The following is a 21,086-nucleotide window of genomic DNA, read 5'->3' as shown; positions in this document are numbered from 1 at the left end:
AGTGTTGTTATATTTTCTGATCCTTAGGGAACATAGAGTTCATTTAACATTATGTGTAATAGAGTTCAACTTAGCGGGCGTGAGAGTTATTGCACATTTCATTACTTCTCACGAACAGACACAATCAAACCGAGTCTTCTGTTATTCTTCTTGGTTGCATTCTATGTTTCCAAAGGATCTTTTTACAAATTTTATTGCCTACATATGTAAACTATGATGGTAAATAAGTGGTCAAAGTTTCAAAGCCATACGACAAACAGGTTAGGCAAAATATGGACTTGTATGAAAAATTTAACTGATTTCCAAGTGAAAAAAGGTCTATAATTCAGCTAAATTAATTGATAGGAGTTGTGTACTCTTTCATACAGATGACAACAAACAAGTGTTCAAAGCAACATGTCAAATTAAACCAGTTTCCAAGTCCAAAATGGGTCATAATTCAGCTAAAATAACTGACATTATGTACTCTTGCCTACAGGTAGAGACTGTTATAATAAACAAGTGTTCTTAGTTTGAAGTAAATATCTTTGATGATATACAAGATATTACCATTTCATAAAAACTTTAACCAATACTGACGCCAGGGTGAGTTGTATAGCTCTCCATATATTTTTCAAATACAGGTAGTCGAGCTAAAAATGCCAATTTCTGGACATTGTCACAGTGCAAAATGGAAAATAACCTCTGAATGATCAATGTCTGGTATTCCCGGAAAACTGTAAACAATTCTGGACATAGGCAACCGGAAGCAATGACAAAATGATTCCTGTACAGTCCCACACAACGGTGGCAGGAAATAAAAAATCATCTTGGATTCCAAGATGGGGAAAATTACTAAGAAGCACAAGACATATTAAGTTAATGTATAATATTTAATTCATATAGCTCTGTATATATTTATATATACATATCAAATTTCAAAAAAAAAATTCAAGACAATATTAAACAAATAACAAAACAATAATCACACTGAGTTACCTACTTAACTTCACTAGAAACAAACGATGCTATCAAAGCATTATACCGTAAAAATTATTGTCTGTTCTACAGTGTTATCGTGGCACAAACTGTTGGTACACTTCATTTCAATAACGAGTAATTTCTTCAATGAAAATGGTTAGTTAATATCTTGTATACTAAAGTTAGAACTTACTTTCAAAGACAAGGTTGTTAACACTTAAAAGTTACAATTTCTTTTTTTCATTCAAAAAAGAAATAGTCAAGAATATTTTGCACGACAACGTGTAAAACAGACAATAATTCTATACAAACTTAACATAGCTTTGGTGTGTTTAAGACATTTTGGCTGGGACAATTTAACAACTTCAGTACATCAACACACAGATTTCTGTCTTGCATCATTTCATTTTACCTTCATTCTATCTTGCAAATATTTTTTATCCATAAGCAAACAGGTCGCAATTAAATCTTACTTTTTCAATTAAGTGAAAAAAGCAAGTAAATGACACATAAACTAACTTTTCAATCAAGTATATATATATTCCATTGCTAGGTTTTCCCTTAAAAGAATTTTCTTCACAAACGTGGAACAACCCAATCTATACCTGTTTCTATATCGGAGGTGGACTTTATTTCACATACATAAATCTTAGCACACCTATTATGACATAGCAACAAACATACATGTATAATTTGAACATTTCATCATTGCACTATCTCCCTTATAAAGATATCTGCCAAAACCTCCCACTAAAAGAGGTGTGTTACACTCATTTTAAACCTCAAGTTTATTTAGAAAGGTTGAGGTTTTCTATATGTATTAATAAAAGTACATGTAGGATTTAAATTGTCGTAACTGCAATTTCGCTCAATTTGCCGAAACATGTTTTACATTTCCCGCTATTTGATTTAGTTTTTCAGATAACAGTCAAACCTGTGTATAAAGACCATCATCACTCTTAAAGGCGACCTTTATCCACAGGTTTAAATACACTATATTTTTTTACATGGAAAAATGTATCCACAGGTTTAAATACACTATTTTTTACATGGAAAAAAGTAAAGTTTTTGGTTTCTTTAGCATGGTAAACAGGTCCTAAGCAAATGTCTGTCTTTTCAGCAAACATTTTTCGCTACATGTCTTTGTTTTCCACACAACCCAACAAATACGTCTTCATCTTTCAACCTCCTCTTATCATTTTGATCTTTTTACTATGATAGCTTAAACAACTAGGAAATACCTAGAATTGTAACTTTTGTTCTTGTATTCCATGCATTGTAAAAGAACTGGTGGAAAAATACAAATTAAAACCTTGAAACTCACTGGACAAGTCACCTGTATCGCTGATAAAAATTGAACAAAAAATATAAATTTAAAAAAAAAGAAGAAAAAAATCACAGAACAATAACCAGTTGAATGTCTTGACAACATTTAGTTGAATGTCCAACAATACCAAGTGGATACATGTCTGACAAAATGAAAACAAATGTCTGACAATATTGAGTTGAACGTCTGAAAAATCGAGTCAAATGTCTTGTTATATGGACTGAAATGTCAACCAACATCAAGTTGAATGCTGAATATATAATGATGGTTCAATGAAAACAAATGAGGTGCTTCTGTTTGTAAAGGCACTCACTGGTGACTAATGATGACATAATATTGTGTGCTGGTAAGCTGCGAAGAAACTATTCAATCGAAAACTTTTTATTAGCTAATGTTAACCCTTACTATTTACTTTACAATCACGCCACTTATTAGGGGCTTTTTTTTTAAAGCTTTAACCTGGTCGCTAGACTTTAAATTTTTCTGGAGTTTTGTATGAAATTACTGAGAATTAACAGAAAACATTGCTGAAGAATTCTGTGTACTGTAAGTAAATTCTTGACTGTCTAGCTGAATTTCCTTTTGTGCTATAAACCTTCTGACTGAACCCTAACCCTATTACCTTCTTGATTTATCAAAGATTTTCGTGGGAGTTCATCCACTTGACATAAAAGAGTAAGTGAAAAAAAAACCTGTTAATTCATCATAGGCCACATGTGTAAACCAGTTATGTTGATGAAATGAAGGATGAGAAATTAAGCATCACCGTTTGATGTTTCTACGCTTCAGATGTCAAATTAGAAAAAATATTCTTAAATTAATGAAGTGTGTTGATTTTACTTTGTAATATAAGAAGCAATACCATGACAAAGTTCAATATATCTTAACATGATATACATACCGAAAGGAAGAATTTTATGTCGTTAAGCTTTTTGATATTCTAAAACTTGAAAAAACCTGAAAAAAAAATATTACCCAGATTCTTGTGCAACACAGATTCTACAATTCTTTCATATCATTTTTTAACAAAACAACGATTCAAGCCATCAGAACACTTTGATCAGAATAACTGACCTTGACCTACTAACTTTATTCACCTTATAAATAGATTACATACAACAGTTACAGTCAAGGTGTATCACTAGACCTGGAGGTCAAGGATTCACCCAAATTCTTTACAAAGGCAAGAGCAGTAGCTTCAAGATTATAAAACTGGAGTTTGAAGACCAGTCTAAAAATGCAGACATGCCATTGGTCAGTTTCAACAATAAACTCAAATACAACCAATCAGAAGTCTAAGTCGGAGACTGGTCTCCAAACTTAAATTTATTGCCTGACATACTGGTCAGTTTTTTTTTTCATTGCATCAGGATGCAAAGTAAATGATGCTACACTGATTATGTTAACATTATATTTGTGTTCACTTATCAGAATTAGCCTAACAGTAAGCTGAAATTGTTCAACTTTAAAGACAGCGAAAATATGAAATGACAATATTTCATCGAAACGTTGAACAATTTTCTGCATATAGGCCTCTCAAAGAACATGTCAAAAAAACTTACAAAAGAAATTTCTGCCTTTTTTACATAAATGTCTTCTTAATATTGCAGTGAACAAGGATTTTCCTCTCAAAAGTGAAAGTAGTCAAGGAGGGATGTAAATAAAGTTCAGCAGGAGGAATGAAGATAAAGGCACAAAAATTCAGCAGATAAATCAAAATACTGTGAAATCATTAACATTTGTAGTGGACTAATATTTGGGGATTTCATGGGTGAGTGAATCCATGACATCAAATACATAAGTATATGTAAAATTTCTATACTTTTATGTTCAAAAGTTTAAACTACATCAATTCATATCAATTTTGGCACAAACCAAGAAATTTTGCACTCACAAAATCAAACGATTTTACAGTACTCTGTTGAAGACGGAAGCTTGAGAACATGTCACGTTTTTGTTGTTTTAGGACAGCTGTTAGTTTTGCTCTAGGTTTAATGCCATTTTTCAACAATATTTCAGTTATTTAACAGCGGGCAGTTAACCTAACCAGTGTTCCTGGATTCTGTACCAATATAAACCTGTTCTCCACAAGTAACTGCCAACTTCCCTACATGAATCATAGGTAGAGAATGAATGATTTCAGACACAATGTCTTTTATCAAATCGTCAAGAACATGCGCCTCACCCCAGGGATTGAACTCATAATCCCTCAATCCGCAAATATGCACTCTGACAATGGAGCTAAGCAGGCAGACTTGCTGTGTAGTTGATGTATGTTTCAACTTGCATGGAACTTCTTACAATAAGACCTACCTGTATTTTAAACTACAGAAAATACGTAGTACTGATATCAATATTTTGAAATGAAAAAAAAAAAGAAAAAACAAAATGCTGTAATGAGTAACATTATGTGGATTTGGATGAAACTTTAATAAAATTGCAAAAACTTTACTAAAATTGCAACAAAATTTGTTCAAGAAGCAGAATGATATGTGTTCCTGCCAAGTCTGGCAAACTTTTACATTTCGGCAAATCATAAACTGCAGAAAATGCCAAATGCAGATTACCCAATATCTGTAGGGTTTCAGCAGATTTGAAATGGACAGAATTGTGTTGTAAAAACCACATTTAATCGATCAGTAATTTCTAAAAAACTACCTTGTCTTTAACAACAAACCAACCTGACAAAGACAGAACGAGACAAAAACAGACACAATGAGAACAGCTTTTCAGACAAAACAAGACAGTTTCAGGCCAAAATAATATTATAACAGACTAGCTATTAGGAATGTTTCAGTGAATTGAATATAGATAAATAAAGTGTATAGAAAATATGACATCTAAAGCAACCTGACTATAAAAGAAGAAAAAGACAAGAAAAAAATCTTACAGCAAAAACAATGTAAACTTTGATTGTTAAAATGATGGTTTTGATGAAAAATCGATAATCTGCCAATAAAGACAGTAAATTACTGTTTGTTTTCCATGTTCTGTTACAGAAATTTTTCACAAAACTCTTCTTTATCTTTTAGACCCCAAATAACAGTGATATACATGTCAAATTATACCTAAGGATAATTTGAGCAAACTAATCGTTATCAACCCAGAAAACTTGGGGTGCTTTTCAAATTTTGGGTCAGGCAACCTGTGAACCTCCATTTTTTACAAAGAAAAAATGGAACCGAAATACCTCGTTATATTGCAGATAATTTACTTAACAAAGAATATAATACATCAAGAAGGTCAATCCTATTTCATTTACACAACAAAAAATAACACTTCTATACGAAATTTATCACAGACATTACATAATATCGAAAATTTGTAACTAACTTCCTGTAGAAACAAATATCGTCTAAGCACTAGGAACTGAAGAGAAGGTCTGGGTACATTATATCTAGGACAGTTTTATTTCCTTAAACAATAAGAGAGACATATGGGTGCTAAAATTTTAAAGAACTGCTTATACATCACTAGGTTATAAAAACCTGTGAGCAATTTTTGCATTTGTTCACTTTAGTATTAACAGTAATGAAATTAAAGAGTGAAAAAGACATATAAATGTTGCTCTATTAACAACTGTCAATCAAACTTTTGTTGTACACTTTATTCCTACAACTTGTGAATACTTCAAAAACATTTGGGAATATAACGACATAAAACAATGCCCCATCATGTATCTTTTCTACCTTTTCTTGCAATCCTTGTGCATTTATATGACATTACAGTTTATGTATAGTATATTTTGATACAATGTATAATATGTGCCATATTAGGTAAACTGTGCAATAGGGTTAGTGTATTTTTGTAGCAAAATGGTTAATGATAACTGTATTTTACCCCAAGTATTTATAATACATGATTAACATGACATATATGAAACAAAAGAATAATCTTATGAAATGAGCATGAGTTTTAATTAAAGGGGCTTTCTGCCAGATTTATGCCAAACATTTTGAAATAAAGAGTAAATACAGTGTAAGTCAGTAAATGTAAGTTTAAAGTTGAGACGATGAGAGCCTGGAATCATGAAGCGTTCAGAAACACACACATGTGGTAGTAAAATGTACAGAAAATACTTTTAATCCTATACCTGTACAAGAAAATATCAGGATTTTAAGTCTATTTTGTAGTTAAACAAAAATTATCAAATCTGAATTGTGTATATTCATCAATTGTGATAGCGTACAATTATTTTCAGCAATTTTTTTTTTTTTTTTTGAGATATTGACATTAACCTGGAGGCAAGCCCCTTTAAAGACAGGGAAAGCGAACACAAAAAAGAAATACAAAACGAGACAGCAATGTCGTTCGGAACAATTTTCTGTATGATTATCGTTTGACACCTGTTTATTTAAAAACATCTATATGAAAGTGAACATACTTGTACATTTTCCATTGAAAGTATCTTAACAGTGACAAAAAAAACAGCTACTGTGGTCGGGCATTTTGTAAAATTAGTGCTGTATTAAAGTAAATCATCAATTAAAACTTCTTTAATAAATCGTTCAGTAATTTAAATATTTCTACATAAACTGATTACATTACTTTAACATAAATTTGCCACAGATAAAAAAATAAATAATAATTATATGCATGCAAATCTTATATAGTATTAAATACAAATTTCGGAGAGAAGATCTTACAATACAGCTACAGACAAAGAATGGTTCCCAGCTCATTAAGTTTCTGTTCAAAATTACCCTACCACAGTTTACAATATATTGCCAGCAAAAAAGTCTTTTATGACATAACAACTAAATAAATAAGTAAAAAAACTTATCACGCTTATCTGCAATCAGATCTTTATCTTCCAACAGTTTGCATAAATTTGCATAATACAAAACTAATTAACTCTAGGAACCAGCCCTTTTAATGGTATATGGCTAGAAAAGTTTCAAGTTTCAGTAGATACATAGAAAATTTGAATAGCATTCTTCTTTTAAATTAAACCAGTCTATAATTTATTTCAAACATAATAAGGGATTCAAAAGAGGTGTAACATCTCATTAAAAGCAAAATTAAATAAAAATTGACTGTTTTTCTTTTACCATAATTTTGTTTAAAGAAACCTCATTCTTTTTGTTGTGTCAAAAACATCATCTCTTCACAAGACTAATCTTGAATGAAAAAATATCTGTTACTACCATCGCAGAAAAACTATCTATATGATAGGACTTTCTACCAAAGAAATAATTTCTTCACATTTTTCTTCCATTGTTAAACTTCTAATGCAGTTTCTTGGAGGTGGTTGTGTATCTATGATGATTTCACGAAACTTTTTCTGGTTGTGAAATTTTTTACAGCCGACTTGAGTAGGTTTTCTAGACAATCGAGTTTCGGTATAATGATTGCATGCTGTACCGGTATCACATATGCTTTGGTTGGAATTGAAATATAAGTAAGAAAATATTCAGTCTGTATCACACGTTCCGTATACAATGCACACGTCACTACCATATCCACTACTTATAAGAATACATTACTGACACGTCTTTCATAGTACTGGCATTATAAAGTTGAGTCAAAGTTCAAAGTCAAAACACAAACACACTACAAGTATTGTGTAACGTAGGCCGACTCCCTTCACGAAACGAGACATGTGCAGGCTGAGGTTGGAGGGTAATATGAAGCCCCTGAATAAGTTTTGAGTCACATATATCACATAGGACATTTAGAATGTTTGAAACGATATGAATTACATTATATGTAAGGTGTTTGTAAATGTCACTGCAGTGTTACGCACTGTGCTGATGGCAACATTTTTTGCAAAGTCGCCCTCAGAAAATATGAAAACATGAACTGAAGATATTTGAACTTCCATTAAACAAAAAAGACCTTTTGAAGAAATTGAAGTCAAGAAATCTTCTAAATGGAAATGTATGAAAAATTTTAAAAAGTCCTAAGTTAGATCTCGTTACAAATCAGACGTTGCATGTCGTTTGAGGTGCAGTGCAAGATGGTCGCTCCGACTGAATGATCGATCACAAAATCTACAACGGAATGGTTTGGCCCCTGTGTGTTTTCTGTAATGTCGTGTAAGCTCATCAGATCTAGCAAATCTCCACTCACAACCTTCCCAGCTACAACAGTATGGTTTCTCACCTGAAAAATAGAAAATTGTAACTCTTCACTCAAGAATAGGAAAACTAATTATAGAATTGTAACTCTTCAATACTAAAATCTTTGTTTTTGAGGTTTATATTCATTATTGAACACACTGCAAATCTCTACACAATACTGTATGAAGAAAAATAACTCTTCAATTCTAAAAACTATCTCTATAAAACTTGCTTCCCTTAGGCAAGTCACATTCAACTCTTGAAAAAATCAGTCTAAAGCAACTGCCATAATTATTAACATTAATTAATTTAAATAGTTATTACTATTATATTATATGCTAAATATATATTTCATATTCATGGGGGACATAGTATTCGTGGTTTTCTTGTTTTTTCTTTGTTGGGTCAAATAACAAATTTTAATCTAGACAAACAACAATTTCAAATCCAGGAAATCAATTCCCCACAAAACTGCATTTTTTAGTGTAGTTACGAAACTTTATGTCCACGAAATTAAATGATTCACAATACTTACTGTTTCTCTGCTAAAAATAAATCATTTTGTGCATGTCATGCTTCTTAATATTTGCCACTTAAAAGTATTTTGCCTTTTTCAGTTTTTGTATTTTACGATATTTCGTGATAAAGTAATATAATTTGGTTATTTTAAAAGTAATGACTATGTTAAAGTAATAGCTGGTTCTGTAATGTGTATAATTTAAGCTCATAAAGCCAAAATACATTTGAGCCGTGCCATGAGAAAACCAACATAGTGGGTTTGCGACCAGCATGGATCCAGACCAGCCTGCGCATTCGCGCAGTCTGGTCAGGCTCCATGCTGTTCGCTTTTAAAGCCTATTGGAATTGGAGAAACTGTTAGCGAACAGCATGGATCCTGACCAGACTGCGCGGATGCGCAGGCTGGTCTGGATCCATGCTGGTCGCAAAGCCACTATGTTGGTTTTCCCATGGCATGGCTCATTTACTTTTTGTCAAATCACTTCTTAAAAAGTTATGTATCATAAGATACGGATGAAGAATTTCTTTTCGCTTTCATAAGATAAATTACGTTTCAAAATGTAACATAAAGCTGTAAGTTATGAATAATCATTCAAATTCATGTGAAAATACCTCAGTTTCATTCATACATAAAATACCCTTAAATACCTTCTCTGTCATAAATATTCAGTTCGAAGTTATTCTGACAACTTAGAGCAAAATATAGCAATTAAAGTTATGAAGTTTAAAATAAGCAGTATTTTGACACAGAAGTGTTTGGTGGAAAAAAAGCACTGGTGTTGAAAACAGCAGTCATAGATATTCAGTTCTAACTGTAACTGTTATACCAGTCAATATCATATCTCCAAATGAAAAACAAATATAACTGTTCATACACTTAGTGATTTTTTTCCAATAACAAATCATCTAGTTTTTGTTTCCTTGGTTACATTTGTTATGAGGAACATACCTGTATGTGTTCGTAGATGTGCCTTGAGATGTGAACTTTTAGTATAAACCTTTTTACATCCATTATACGGACATTTATGGTTCCTCCTTTTTGAATCGGGGCTCAAATCACACTGGCGAACTGCACTAGGCAATGGAGGTCTTTGTGTCAATGTTTGGCCTTGGATTTGTCCTTGACCTACATTTTGAGTAGTGTAAGGTCGTGAACGATTAGCACTATGTCCTGGAACAAGTACACGTTGTTGTTTATGCAAATTATCTGCAGAATGGACGCGCATGGCGACCATATGTGTACGACCTGGTCCAGCAACAAGCCGTAATGCAAACGGATCATTGGATTTCGGTTGAATCGGCGAAAGTGGCGGGTCCGACATGTTTGAATCCCAAGACACACCACTACTTGATGAACTAAAGCTATTTAAACTAAGGTTATCTGCAGTTCGATCATTAAGATTAAGGTGCGCTAATTCTGAAAGACGATCAACTGACTCTGTTTCCGTCAAATCATCATCATCCTCGTCCCCACAATCACTAAGTGGTTCCGGAATTAATAAATCGTCATTATCTTCAGTTAAACCTGCCAAATTTTCCGAATTTTCCTGATCCACAGATGAACATGGTGTTGGAGGATTTGAGTCAACCCATGCCTGCCTGGGCTCTAATTTTGAGTCTTTAAGTTTCTTGAAAGATGTAAGTTTTGGCTCATTTTTTAAATAACGTTCCATCTCCAGGCAATTCTGAAAATAAAAAACAGAAAAAGTTATCAACATTTTCTATTAATTAGAGAAGTTTAATTCAATTGTGTATGAAGTTCTTGAACATGTCTACAAACACTTGTGTGATTAACAAATCGGACACACAATAAGATGGACGGACAGACGGAAAAATGCTCATCCCTTCAAATAGCGGTAAAACATCCCTTTTCAAAAACAGGCATCTAAAAATTGCTAACAGTCTTCTTGAGAAGTCGCCCACAAAAACTGCAAACAAGCACAAACACCCATGTACACACACGACCCCAGCACCACCAGCGTTTAGCATTTTTACACAATATAGTCATTCAGATAGTGCAACTAAATCTGTCACAGCGTTTTCACCTAGGTAACAAATTGTTGGTATGATCAATTAAATAGGAAAATTTCTATTCTTTTCCCAACCATAAAGGTTGATGAACTCTAAATGTAAAGGTGAAAAAACTGCCCATTTAATCTTCCTTATTAATTTTCTATCAATTGTGCTGACATCAAACAAAGAATTAAGAATGAGCTTTGTGTTTTTTGATCTTCTAAGAGAGGTACTTAGTCCCTGAGCTTCTTAGAGAGATTCAAGACATTAATCAATTAGTTTATATCAATGCTTCTTCTAACTTGATTTCAAAGGTGCATATGTCTTGGCATTTATATATCAATTAATACACATTTTGAAAATTAATAGCAAGTAACTGGCATGAAAAAAGTAAGGAGTTGTAATTCAACAAGATCTAGCAATAATTTTTTCTATAACAAAAGTCTAATAGAAAGAGAATTAAATGCATTGAAAAGGTCTTAAAATATATGTCCACCATACAAATACATGTATAATTATTATGTAATATGGCAGGAACTTAGCAATACATTAATGACATATCATATTTATAAATTAGCAACTGCAGCAAAACAGTATTAAAGGTGGTTAACCCATGACTGATTCTGTCTTTGCGACCAGTGTAGATCTTGATCAGCCTGCATATCAGTCAGTATCTATTTGGTAAGCACCCCTTTTAACAGTTAATAGTACTGTCCAAATTGAAAGATGGAGAAGTTCATTATAGACATTTAGCATGGTAAGGGTTAAAACTTGACTGAAAACCTGAATCAAGTATAGTAGTAGATGAAATAAATATGCCTATACCATACTTTTCTCGATGTAAATCACAGTGCATTGTGATTAACAACAAATAATATAAACCATTTGAAACCCTCTGTTGGTCTCACGAGAGTCTGGATCTATAGCTCTTATATTCCAGTATTTATGTTCAACCAGTTTCAAGAATTAGAAGGAACTCTTCAGGAATGCAGAACAATATGTAACATATTCTAAATCTTAATAAGAAAGTAAGTCTCTCACCAGTTTGAGATATCAACCATAGTAATTTGAAATAAAGAGTATAATCAATACTGACAGAACTCTTTTTTATTATTCTTTTATGATAAATCAAGGGCTTTACAATTAAACATGCTTAAAGGTCTTTAAAAATTCACTTACACTCTGCATGGATGTGTTAGAACTGGTGAAACAATGTGAAATACAGCATTTCTTTGATCTATCAAGTGCAATAACTCTGAACCAATTAGTTCACTTTTGCCCTTAAATAAACTTTATCATAATATTATCATGCATATTTCTGTCTAAGTATGATCTACTAATTAGTTAAGTAATATAAGAAGCTAGAATATTAAAAATATTAATAACAGGTAAAGCATTTTGATGCATCAAGGACCATAACTCTTCCTTCTTAACATAATGGTTCAATCAACCAATAATAAAAATTAATTAATTGAACTAATACTTCAGTATACATTCATGCTTTTAAAATACTGTTTAAAAAAAAAAAGTGGATGCAAGTGCAAACAAACAAAATTTAAGATGTCTGACTCAGATGAGAGATGGACAACAACATCCATCAGTCCTTAGAGTTTAACACGAGTACTTTCTGCTCGGATCATCATTCTCGGAGCTAAAAATCAACGTGCAGAATCTTCATCAGGACACACAGAAGTACAAATGCTTGATAACTGAATTTTTGTCCCAAGAGCCAAAGCTTATTAACCATTCAACTATCTGTGAATGAAAATTCATAAAGGCTGTCAATAATTTAGTGTGCATAAAATTAACGACTATTTTAAACAAAAGGTGTCATATAATATTCCACAGTTTCAAAATGCGATACATATCATGTTTGATCTGATCTGGATCACTCAGGTGGAAAGGTGTTGACAAGCAAAATAACAAAAAATGAGTAAAACAAGCTTCCAAATGACAATGACCACAAAATGAAACTTGAACCAGACTATACAAACTGTGCCTCAGTCTGAATATTGTCTTGGACACTATCCTGATAAGGCAGACAATAGTTTATGACAAGATACAATGATTTACACATTTTTTCCAAAAACAAAGCAACAAGCACTATATATGTAATAAGCATTATATACAACACATTGAAATGTTTTATTCTTGGTGTTAACCTGATCTGCCAGAAAATCTTGATAAGCAGTATCAGACTGCAATCGGGCACTGCAGGACAATTTCAAACTTGAACAAGACAAACTGAGCCTGTGCTCAAGTTTCTAGCATCAAGTCTAAGCTTCGACTTAAAAAAACTGCGAACTCCCTCTTTTCGCCAACAGTAAAACCACAGTGTCAGACTTCTGTAGAAATGGCTACAGGAAAGATTCATAAACGAACATCATTCTCTTCTTAGGACTTGACAGTAAAATGTTACCAGGTTTATCAAAAATATACCGCTAAAGGCAGTTTCGTAATTAGAGTTAAGCCCTCTACAGACGGTAGGTTTTTGTTGTACAACACTAATTATCTCAAAGATGTACAATTTTGAAATTGTACATTTTGCACATACAGACAGTATTCCATTCCTATATAAATCACAGAGATTAACCAAGTAAACATAGTGCATCAGGTACTGAAAAGAATGTAACTATTAATATTATAAAAAATAATATGCACCTTTTTATGTCCCATGAATTTGATTACGCATGACACAAATGAGCCACGCCATTAGAAAACCAACATAGTGGCTTTGCGACCAACGTGGATGCAGACCAGCCTGTGCATCCGCGCAGTCTGGTCAGGATCAGTGACGGTTGCTTTCAAAGTCTAATTCATTTAGAGAAACCGTTAGCGAACAGCATGGATCAGACTGCGCGGATGTTGGTTGTAAACGCACTATGTTGGTTTTCTCATGGCGCAGCTCAAATCATTTAACTTTTCAGTGTCATCCTTCCATTATGCATTAAAAGCCATTTTATATTCAGATTTGTGTTTATTTTTTGGCCAATTGTTTCTGGAATTTCATTCACTTGCCTCTTATCAGCTAATTATTTACCAATTTGTTGCTTGTCAACATGGGTGGTACGTAAGGCAAAACTTACGAAATAGAACATGTCCTAATCTGTAAGTCAAGACATAAGATTTACGAAACCAAGGAATAGCATCGTACACACGGTAATATTTGGCTGTACATCTTGAATTTAATTGGTGTTGTACAACAAAAACTTACCGTCTGTAGAGGGCTTTAGGTAAACAAATAGCTTTTTTTTTAAATGTATTGAATAAGAGTCAAGTATGACAGGCTAAATGGCAACAGCATGTTTATCAGATAGCACATTTTGTTACAAATACCTCTTACAATAACTGAAAATTTTCTATATAATAGTAATACATGAATATCTGTCATGTATCTGTTGCCATGGTGACACGTCATGATATACAAATATACCCTGATCAACTTGAGTGCTTTGCTTATAAATTGAGGCAAAGATTTTATCTTGAATATATAATAGGCAGATTGTTACATGTAAAACATAATTATGAAAAAATAATATAACCCAGCTGCAACATTCCTTCTTGCAAAACAATTTGCTACAACAACTTAACAAATCATGCCTTTATTTCACATAAAAAATTTAGGCATTTTTACTTTCATTTATGAAATTGGAACAGGTTTATTTTAATGGCAATAGACTGAGAGTCCAGCAAGAACAGCCAATATTTAGATTGTCTGGCAAAAAAAGCTTTAGTATTTGAGATTTATGTGGTTATACCGTTTTATCCTTGCCGTCTAATAATTATTGCTTGCCTTTACTTACATAGTATATTTATTGGATAAAATCATTTCAGAATTACAGAATTTACTTCGTATTGAAATAGGTACTGAAATCAAACTTGTTTTTGCAGTAGCAAAACCACATGTGTGCCCATAGAACACTGGTGCCCCCACTCCTGTCACTGTATGCTTATTTTTTTACCAAGTCAAGGGCTGTAACTCTTGTCTGGCTGTATGAAATCCCAATTAATACACCAGGTGCACAAACTTCAGATGCTGAATAACAATTCTGTGAGGTTTGATGACTCTAAGTGAAACACTTTTTGAAATATGCATGATACAAATTTGGACGGATGGACAAATGCAAATCTAAGTACCCGGTGCCCAGCTCCCCTCCCCTGGGCAAAAATAATGCTATAGATTACATGCCAAGACACACTGGCAGCCGCGGAAACACAGACTGGACAAAATGTCAACGCAATAAAAATACTTGGTAAAAATTGAACAGCCAGAATTGTAATAAGATAAAACAAGAGGACCATGATGGTCCTGAATCGCTCACCTATCCCCACATGACCCAGTGTTGAACTGAGTATGACGTCATTATTTCTATTATTTGACATAGTGACCTAGTTTTTGAGCACATGTGACCTAGATATCATCAAGATAAAAAATTCTGACCAATTTTCTTGAAGATCCATTGAAAAATATGGCCTCTACTGAGGTCACAAGGTTTTTCTATTATTTGACCTAATGGCCTAGTTTTTGAAGGCACGTGACCCACTTTTAAACTTGACCTAGATATCATCAAGGTGAACATTCTCACCAATTTTCATGAAGATCTCGTGAAAAATATGGCCTCTAGAGAGGTCTCAAGGTTTTTCTATTTTTCGACCTACTGACCTAGTTTTTGACCACACATGACCCAGTTACAAACCTGACCTAGATATCATCAAGCTGAACATTCTCACTAATTTTCATGAAGATCCGTTGAGAAATATGGCCTCTAGAGAGGTCACAAGGTTTTTTCTATTTTTAGACCTACTGACCTAGTTTTTAACCCCACGTGACCCAGTTTCGAACTTGACTTAGATATCATCAAGGTGAACATTCTGACCAATAATCATGAAGATCTCATGAAAAATATGGCCTCTAGAGAGGTCACAAGTTTTTCTATTTTAGATCTACTGACCTAGTTTTTAACCCCACGTGACCCAGTTTCGAACTTGACCTAGATATCTTCAAGGTAAACACTCTGACCAATTTTCATGAAGATCCATTGAAAAATATCGCCTCTAGAGAGGTCACAAGGTTTTCCTATTTTTAGACCTACTGACCTAGTTTTTGACCGCACGTGACCCAGTTTCGAACTTGACCTAGATATCATCAAGGTGAACATTCTGACCAATTTTCATGAAGATCCATTGAGAAATATGGCCTCTAGAGAGGTCACAAGGTTTTTCTATTTTTAGATCTACTGACCTAGTTTTTGACCCCACATGACCCAGTTTCGAACTTGACCTAGATATCATCAAGGTGAACATTCTGACCAATTTTCATGAAGATCCATTGAGAAATATGGCCTCTAAAGAGGTCACAAGGTTTTTCTATTTTTAGACCTAATGACCTAGTTTTTGACCCCACGTGACCCAGTTTCGAACTTGACCTAGATATCATCAAGTTGAACATTCTGACCCATTTTCATGAAGATCCATTGAGAAATATGGCCTCTAGAGAGGTCACAAGGTTTTTCTATTTTTAGACCTAATGACCTAGTTTTTGACCCTACGTGACCCAGTTTCGAACTTGACCTAGATATCATCAAGGTGAACATTCTGACCAATATTCATGAAGATCTCATGAAAAATATGGCCTCTAGAGAGGTCACAAGGTTTTTCTATTTTTAGACCTACTGACCTAGTTTTTGAACCCACGTGACCCAGTTTCGAACTTGACCTAGATATCATCAAGGTGAACATTCTGACCAATTTTCATGAAGATCTTATGAAATATATGGCCTCTAGAGAGGTCACAAGGTTTTTTCTATTTTTAGACCTACTGACCTAGTTTTTGATGGCACGTGACCCAGTTTCGAACTTGACCTAGATATCATCAAGATGAACATTCTGACCAACTTTCATAAAGATCCCATGAAAAATGTGACCTCTAGAGTGGTCACAAGCAAAAGTTTACGGACGCACGGACGGACGACGGACACCGCGCGATCACAAAAGCTCACCTTGTCACTTTGTGACAGGTGAGCTAAAAATGATAATAATATACCCCCGTCTCATGCAGCAGTGCATGTAAACAATATGACCTTGTACTGGGTGGTCACCCATCATCATGTCCAGTTCACTGAATACTGGACAAGCAAACTATTTACCAGTCAGAAAGAAATTTAATTAAATTTTGATACCCCATCTTCCTTAAAAGTCATTCAGTACCTTGCAGTTTATGGTCAGTTTATAGATGCAATAATCACCCAAAATTGATGAGATAAACCCAAATGTATTGAAATCAACCCTAATATTTATTGAGTTAGACACAGGTTCCCACACAATTATTTTAGCTGACAGACTTTAATCAAAATACCCCAGGGATGTACCAAGGTCAAGTAAACAACTATTTGAACCAGACAAATTTAATACCAGTGTCACCCCCCTATATAGATGGACATTTTTTTTTTCAATTCAGCATCTGTTCACAATTTATCATGTGACTTTTTATGCGTTTAAATAAAAAAAAATTGGTTGCATCTGAAACATTTTGTAGTTGATGAATTTCATGATATTTATTAGATTTTTGAGATATGAAAACGTGTACTGAAGATAGTTGCAGACTGCAACAGAAGATATTTGGTATCGTTTTTATACATGCCATGCAGTTTTTGTTAATCCTACTGGAAAAAATGTTCTTCATACCTACATATCTAACATGTATGTTTTTTTCTCTTTTTTTTTTGTTAACATTTAAAATACTTATTTTAATGCCTTACTTGGCAACCATTCTTAATTGCACAAGAACAGAAATTAGTGTCTCAAATCTGAGAATTATACAATAGAGGTGTGAAACCTACAGATGCGTTCCTATATCACTCTACATAACAAAAGAGTGCAATTTGAACTCATACAGATGAAAGAAGTTTTAATAAATTACATATACATTACTCATTTATTTCGTTTATGTTAGATCGAGGTTTGACAACATCAACAACAGGTATGTTTCTGTATGGCGGTATGATTTTGACAATTTCACTGATAGACATCAATAATCAAATATCTTAAATTCCAGGATACCAAACCCAATCATTTATCTTCTAGTTCACTGAAGATGTCACCCTGATACTGTACGTTGCTTCCCCATTTGACACCCGCAGGTAATACTCAATGATGATACTTCACCCACACATTATTGTAACAAGCAAGTAAACATGACGTTCATTCATCATCAAATTATTTCATTTGAGACCATTTCTAAATCAGGAGTTTTACAGCCCATTTTTTATACTGATGTTTTTGTTTCTTTCCTTATAGGACTCGGTTAACGAGCAACCTTCAAACAGTATTAACCCTTACCCTGCTAAATTTCTATAATGAACTTGTCCATCTTTCAATTTGGACATCACCATTAATTGTTAAAATGAGTGCATACCAAAAAGATACTGAATGGTGAACAGTGCAGATCATGATCAGACTGCACGGATGTGCAGGCTGATCTTGATCTGTACTGGTTGCATAGGCAGAATAAATTGAGTCCAGCATGATAAGTGTTAATATGACAGATTAACAGAAAATACAGCAAGAAATTAATTATACGCTATATTAGTATTTAATTCCAGTTACTGTATGTGTAAATTTTGTTTCAGATTAATTCATAAATGCCTTAATTACAATAAATATCATGGCTCCACATCTCCTCATAAATACCAGTAGAAACCTGAGCTCCAAGTGAGCAGAACATGTAGTACAAGCTCCCACTGCAGGACAAGCCGGCTTTTTGACAAAATAAATATCATAAGTCAAATATCATAAATCAAATGAAAATGGTGCTGTGCATTGGTAAGATATCGAAACTATGTGCAGGTCAGATATTTAAACTATTGAAAAGGAGTTGATTTATTGCTTGCAGCTCTTAAAATTCTTCTCTTTTTGTTGAAGTACCACACTATGAGACACTTGATAGTCCAATTGATAAGATTTTGGTATGTAATATAACATTTTAATAGGACTTTAAAAATAGACATTGCAGGTAAATATAGCTTTTACTGTTTTTGCTCAGTGAACTGAAGGACATATATATTGCAAGTACAAACTGCTGCAGAACGATAAAAAATTCTTGGTAGCTCACCCTGCAGAACTTTTACTTGTTTTCAAAAATTTTGTCAAGCCATGAATGGATATTTACATTATTCCACAGAAAATGAAATATTACAGAATGTAGTTCACATAACACTCACTGTTGTCAGTGGGCTACCTTTACCCTTATAATGCTTAACACGACTGGTTCTGCCTTTGCGACCTGTGTAGATCACGATCAGCCTGCACATCTGTGCAGTCTGATCATGATCTGCACTATTTGACATCCAGTCAGTATTTTTTTGGTAAGCACCCCTTTTAACAGTTAATGGTACTGTCCAAATTGAAAAATGGATGAGTTCATTATAGAAATTTAGCAGGGGCCACATCTTTTAAAAGTATGATGATTTTTTTTCTTGTGTGAGGACTGAATGAACTTGTATGAGTAACACTATAATATATTCTGCATTACTGTTACTCTATAATGTAAATATTTAATGTGGAGCTTGCATATCTGCTTGGAATTTGTAAAATATTGTTTTTCTCCTATAAGCTGCACTCTGTTTAGGCGTTAAAAAAATTGTTTGTTTCCAACCTACCCTAAATTTTTGGCCCTATACCCTAAATGTTTTTAAGGCCTTGGATATTTTTTTCCAACTTTTAAACAAAAAATTGCAAACTGCACTTTTTATACTTTAAACATGGTCAGTGATGTTAGAAATTAACTTACTGATACTCTAAAGGCATAACCCCTTTATCTGTATTCAGTTTTTGACATGAAAATAATTTCTGAAAAGTCCCACTTTATAAAAAAAAAAAAAAAAAAAAAAAAAAAAAAAAAAATACCGACCTACCTACCCTCATTTTTTTAGCATGTTACCAGAAACAAACAATTTTTTGTTATGCCTTAAAAGCCGAAATCCGAGGCCATCTTCAAACAATATCAAATTTAACCTTTAAACTTTTGCTAATAATTCCACACTGCACACTGACTTTAAATTTTGATTTCAGGACTATTCTTGAGAGATATAGAATATAATATGCTGAAAGTATTTTTCCATATCTCCCTTCTATAGACTTAAACAGAAGTTAACAAGATTTATTGCAGAAAGTTACTTTTGTTATTAACTCCCTTTTATAGTTTTTTTTACTCTACACTTGGATTATGCTGGCAAGTTTAGAGCATTTTTGTATATAATATTCTACTTCAAGAAACAGAACATGTTTGTTATTTGAAAATGATAAAATGCTAAGAATTTATTCTGACATTCCAATTATAAAATCTTTATTTGACTGGGTGCACACAGACAATTTACGGTATAGTATATTGTTCAATGCTCCAGCTCAATTTTTACATTTAGAGTGGTACTGTGCAGCATTATATACCCCACCTGGAACTATTTGTGCACATGTTCTAGATGATTCTTAAAATGAGGGCTTTTCTCCTCATACCCTAATTATATACTGAAACAAGAGGGCCTAAAAACCTAAGTCACTCACCTGACCCATACTTCTTGGTCCTGAATATTATGCATGACACATTGAATCATGAATAGTAACAATTAACTGTGTTGATATAGTATAACGAAAACATAAAACAAGACATGTGCACCCTTTGGGTTTGACAGAGAACTTTACGAGACTGCTATGTACGAAGTTTAATGCTGATCTGCCAAGCAGTTCAAGGTAAAAGTCATTTAAAGTTATTTCTATTTTCAGCTGAGACTAGAGGCTTCAATAAATGGCTGATGATAATGCCCCCCATTTCCATCAAACTGGCACAGGACCTTAAATTGATATACACACCAATTTTGATAAAGATTTAATAAGCGATACATGAGTAGAAGTTGTTTAAATGTATTTCTATTTTTAGCTCTAGCGGCCCCTAGAAGGGGCTAAGTGCCCAATTTGAACAACAGATGATTCACACCAAGTTTGATGCAGATCAATCACGCAGATTGTTAAAAGGTTTCCTGTGTTTATAGCTCTAAAGACCCCTAAATGGGACCAAATGCCCCAATTTGTATAGAATATTGAAAGAAGATCTTTCATGAAGCTACAGGTCAAATTTGATAAAGATCCATCAAGCTGTTCATAAGCAGAAATTCTTTAAACATTTTTTAATTTTCAGATCTAATGCCCCTTAT

General features: G+C 33.3%; 1 protein-coding gene across 1 annotated transcript in view; it reads right to left on the bottom strand.

Annotated features, from left to right (window-relative positions):
- Positions 1 to 853: 853 nt before the first annotated feature.
- LOC123538881 (Krueppel-like factor 6) overlaps positions 854 to 21,086 on the bottom strand; it is a 61,765-nt gene continuing 41,532 nt past the window's right edge. The window contains exons 2-3 of the mRNA XM_045323290.2: positions 9,818 to 10,553; positions 854 to 8,392 (exon numbers count right to left, since the gene is read on the bottom strand). Of these exons, the coding sequence (XP_045179225.1) occupies positions 8,205 to 8,392; positions 9,818 to 10,553 (924 nt within the window). The 3' untranslated portion in view covers positions 854 to 8,204. The remainder of the gene's footprint in view (positions 8,393 to 9,817; positions 10,554 to 21,086) is intronic.

The sequence above is a fragment of the Mercenaria mercenaria genome, chromosome 18, assembly GCF_021730395.1.
Source record: "Mercenaria mercenaria strain notata chromosome 18, MADL_Memer_1, whole genome shotgun sequence".
NCBI classification, from domain to species: Eukaryota; Metazoa; Mollusca; class Bivalvia; order Venerida; family Veneridae; genus Mercenaria; species Mercenaria mercenaria.
Note: the sequence above shows the minus strand (reverse complement) of the source record. Positions and strands in the feature narration are given on the sequence as shown.